The sequence below is a fragment of the Myotis davidii genome, unplaced genomic scaffold, assembly GCF_000327345.1.
Source record: "Myotis davidii unplaced genomic scaffold, ASM32734v1 scaffold594, whole genome shotgun sequence".
Taxonomy (NCBI): Eukaryota; Metazoa; Chordata; class Mammalia; order Chiroptera; family Vespertilionidae; genus Myotis; species Myotis davidii.
In genome coordinates, this window is record NW_006285787.1 from 407655 (window position 1) to 411376 (window position 3722).

General features: G+C 46.7%; 1 protein-coding gene across 1 annotated transcript in view; it reads left to right on the forward strand.

Annotated features, from left to right (window-relative positions):
* Positions 1-3722, forward strand: part of LOC102768978 (dehydrogenase/reductase SDR family member 2, mitochondrial-like) — a 6727-nt gene that overhangs the window by 571 nt on the left and 2434 nt on the right. Inside the window, exons 2-5 of the mRNA XM_015559448.1 lie at positions 873-916; positions 1257-1565; positions 1903-2004; positions 3164-3234. Coding sequence (XP_015414934.1) covers positions 873-916; positions 1257-1565; positions 1903-2004; positions 3164-3234 — 526 coding nt within the window. The remainder of the gene's footprint in view (positions 1-872; positions 917-1256; positions 1566-1902; positions 2005-3163; positions 3235-3722) is intronic.

Genomic DNA, 3722 nt, shown 5'->3' on the forward strand with positions numbered 1-3722 from the left:
CATTTCTAAGTTCCAAGAATGATAAGATTTGGAAAATCAACTGCTTCTGGTTCAATCAGAGCAGTGTTTGAATCTAGTCTCTGCCACTTACTGGCTGGGTAACCCTAAGGTATTTAACTTATCATCATCAGGACAGCTCTCTCTCTCCCCATCCTTCATGGGCATGTGGCCATGAACTTTTAAGGACCTGGTCTAATAGGGAGAAGCCAGAGACCTATTGGTCTCTCAGACTTAGGGATTCCATTGACTGCAGAGTGTTCACTGGCAGTAGGGCACTGGACAAGGCAAAGTCTCAAGATCAGCTCAGAGAGCTTACATAGATGACCCTCTCCTGGTCACATCTCTTCCTATGTACCTCCAATTCCACTTATCCTCTAGCTGCCATAATGGGCCATAGTCTTTAATGAGTCATTACCACAGGCAGGAGGGGGGAATTCTGGTGTTCAGGGGTTCTGTCTTCCTTTTGACCTTTCATGGTCAAATTTAGATCGCTTTATTTTAATACTGTTAATATCCTAGACTTCCACATCATCATGATGTTTTATTCTTTTAATATGTTTTTATTGATTTCAGAGAGAGGAAGAGAGAAGGAAAGAAAGATAAAAATATCAATGATGAGAATCATTGATTGGCTGCTTCCTGCACACCCCCTAATGGGGTTCCAGCCAGCAACCCAGAAATGTGTCCTGACCAGGACTCGAACCATAGCCTCCTGGTACATAGGTCAATGCTCACTACTGAGCAAAACTGGCTGGGCCCCAATGATGTTTTAAATCCCCAATGCCCAGCCCTCATCACAAATGAGTAATTGAAAACTCTATGTTGCTGGTTCTATAAGAGAAGGGTCGTATGCCTTCTGCCCTTGATCACAGGTACTCAACCAGCCCAAGTCAAGAGTGCTTCAGACCTTCTTAAGGTAAGAAGATGGAGAATGGAGGCAGAACACATTCTCAGCATCGAAGATTTTAAATTGCAGGACAGAGGAAAGCTTTAAGACTTATAGAAAGTTCAATTTACACCAGAGGCATCTGGCTAGAACCAAGGGAGAAAACACCGGGCAGTTAAAGATTCTCTACCATTCACCCTGGATGCCCCGCATATGTACACGTGTTCTGAAGGATCATTACTTTTTAAAAATTCCCTTCAATTAAATTGTTATGAAAATTTTCTCATTCATATGATTATTATACATATAGTTGTGAGAATTAACTGAGTTAGTCTTGGTGAAGGCCTGATTTATAGAAAATGTTCAATAGTTCCTCTTTTCCACTCGAAAGATTTGGAGGCAGTTCTTGAACCACACTGTGGAACTCAATTTGTCTCATGATCAGCCTCCCAGGAGGAGGGTGGGGAGGGATGAAGCCGTCATAGCCATCTCTGCCCTCAGGATTGGCTTCGCCATTTCCCGGCATCTGGCCCAGGACGGAGCCCACGTGGTGGTCAGCAGCCGGAAGCAGCAGAACGTGGACCAGGCACTGGCAGTGCTGCAGGGGGAGGGGCTGAGCATGTCTGGCACCATGTGCCATGTGGGGAAGGCTGAGGACCGAGACCAGCTGGTGGCCACGGTGAGGAGATGGGTAGGGTTTGGAGGTAGAAAGAGGAAGAGAGGTTATTTTAAAAACATAACCTGAGCAAATGAACAAGCGAACAAGCGCAGGAATGAAGGCTGACCATGTGCTCGGCATTGGTTACTCCAGAGCCTGAACAAGTTTACAGATCTGGGTGGAGAGCTGTTTTAAGTCTGATGAGGAGAGACAGCTCTCCACCCTCACTTGGTGTGGTCCCCTCCTGGATTTAGCCAAGCAGAGACCCAGGGAGAGCAAACAGGAAATACTTCCCATTGCAACAGAAAACTTCTTTTGATTCCTGACCCTAATCCTCATTGCCCCCTTCTCCCTGCAGGCCCTGAGACATTCTGGGAATGTTGACTTCCTGGTGTGTGTGGCAGGAGTCAATCCCTACGTGGGAAGTACCTTGGGGAGCAGTGAGGAGGTCTGGGACAAGGTGAGGTCTGGGGACACCAAGTAGGGCTGACGGATGTCATCCTCACCCTCTGCACGACCCTCTTTCCATCTCAGCTCCCACACACCTTCCCCTCACAGACTCACTGGCACCGAGCAGGCCAGGTGCCTGGACTCTGACCCTTAATTCCCCATCTGTGAGATGGAGGTAGGAGTGTCTACACCAAGCATGTCAAAATCATGGCCACCACGAGTTTGACATGCTTGCTACACTCTAGTTCTGATCCGCACTGTCCATGAGCTCCCAGTTTGCTGGGAGGGCCCAACAGAGAACCAGATCATCACAATAAATGTGGGGCACAGAGAAGGGGATGACTCCCTGCGTTGCCTAAGAATGCTTCATGTCCAAGGCTTAAACCCTGAAATCCAGCTGTATTAGTTTCAGAGGGCTGCTGTAACAAAGTACCACAGCTCAGGTGGCTTACACACAGAATTTATTATCTCACAGTCTTGGAGGTCAGAAGGCATCAGCAGGGTTTGTTCCTTCTGATGACTATGAGAGAATCTATTCATGTCACTTCCCTAGCTACTGGTGGTTTGCTGGCAATCTTTGATGTTATTTGGCTTATAGAAAAAAGCATCACTCCAACCTCTGCCTTCATCTTCACATGGTATTCTCAGTGTGTATTTGTGTGTGCATGCACGTGCATGCAAACTTGCCTTCTTAGGACACCATTCATTTTGAATTAGGGCCCATTCTATGACCTTATATTAACTACATCTGCAATGATTCTAGTTCCAAATAAGGTTATATTATGAGGTACTAGGGGTTATGACTTTAACATAGAGTTTGGGTGGTACACAATTCAGCTTATACCAGCCTTCCCCAGACTCAATTGGCCAGTGCCTTCTCAGACCCAGATGGGACATTTTTGTCTAACCAATACCCTTACAGACACAAGGAGACATCCTGCAGACTCTGGGTCTTATGCCTGCAAAGGCTTCCTGATCCCCATATTCCAGCTTTTTAGGATGCCTCCCCCCGCCCACCATGTATGTCAAAGAAAGCCAGCACTCTCCCCACTTCCCATTGTCAGAAGCCATCACGCCCATGTTCTAATGTGGTGTATTTGCTAATGCAGTGAGAACATGCACTGGACTGAATGTCTCTCCTCCCCCACCCTCATTTGCTCTTATTTCAGATCTTGAATGTCAATGTGAAGGCCCCAGCCCTGCTGCTGAGCCAGCTGCTGCCCCACATGGAGAACAGGGGGTGAGGGCAGGGAAGGGGAGAGGGATGGAGACATTAATTAAGTGTCAAATATGAAGCAGAGGTGGTAAACAAGAGCCAGGTGTTGAGTTAGATCTTCCTTCTGGGCAGCAGGCTTAGCTGAGCCAATAACACAGGAGAAGTGAGAATTTGACTTTCAGACTCTATCCATAGTGTCATTCTCTCATAGGTAGAATGCCCATGGAATCTGGCAAGGACTCTACTAGAAGCACAATAAGGGATCTACAGACAGAAAGGTCCAGAGTCCTCACAGCTTTCCTGGAATCAGAGGAATGCAAGTGGCTTCTCTAGAATAGTGAAAGTTTAACTTCATATCTCAAGGTCACAAAAGAGAAAAAAATCCTGACTTCTTGCATGAATACCCAATTTCTAGAGTGCCCAGAAATCGGCAGGGACTGGAAGAGAGAAACGGAATTCTAATGACAGGAAGGCCCAGAGTTCCCATAACTGTCCTGGAATTGGGGAACTGA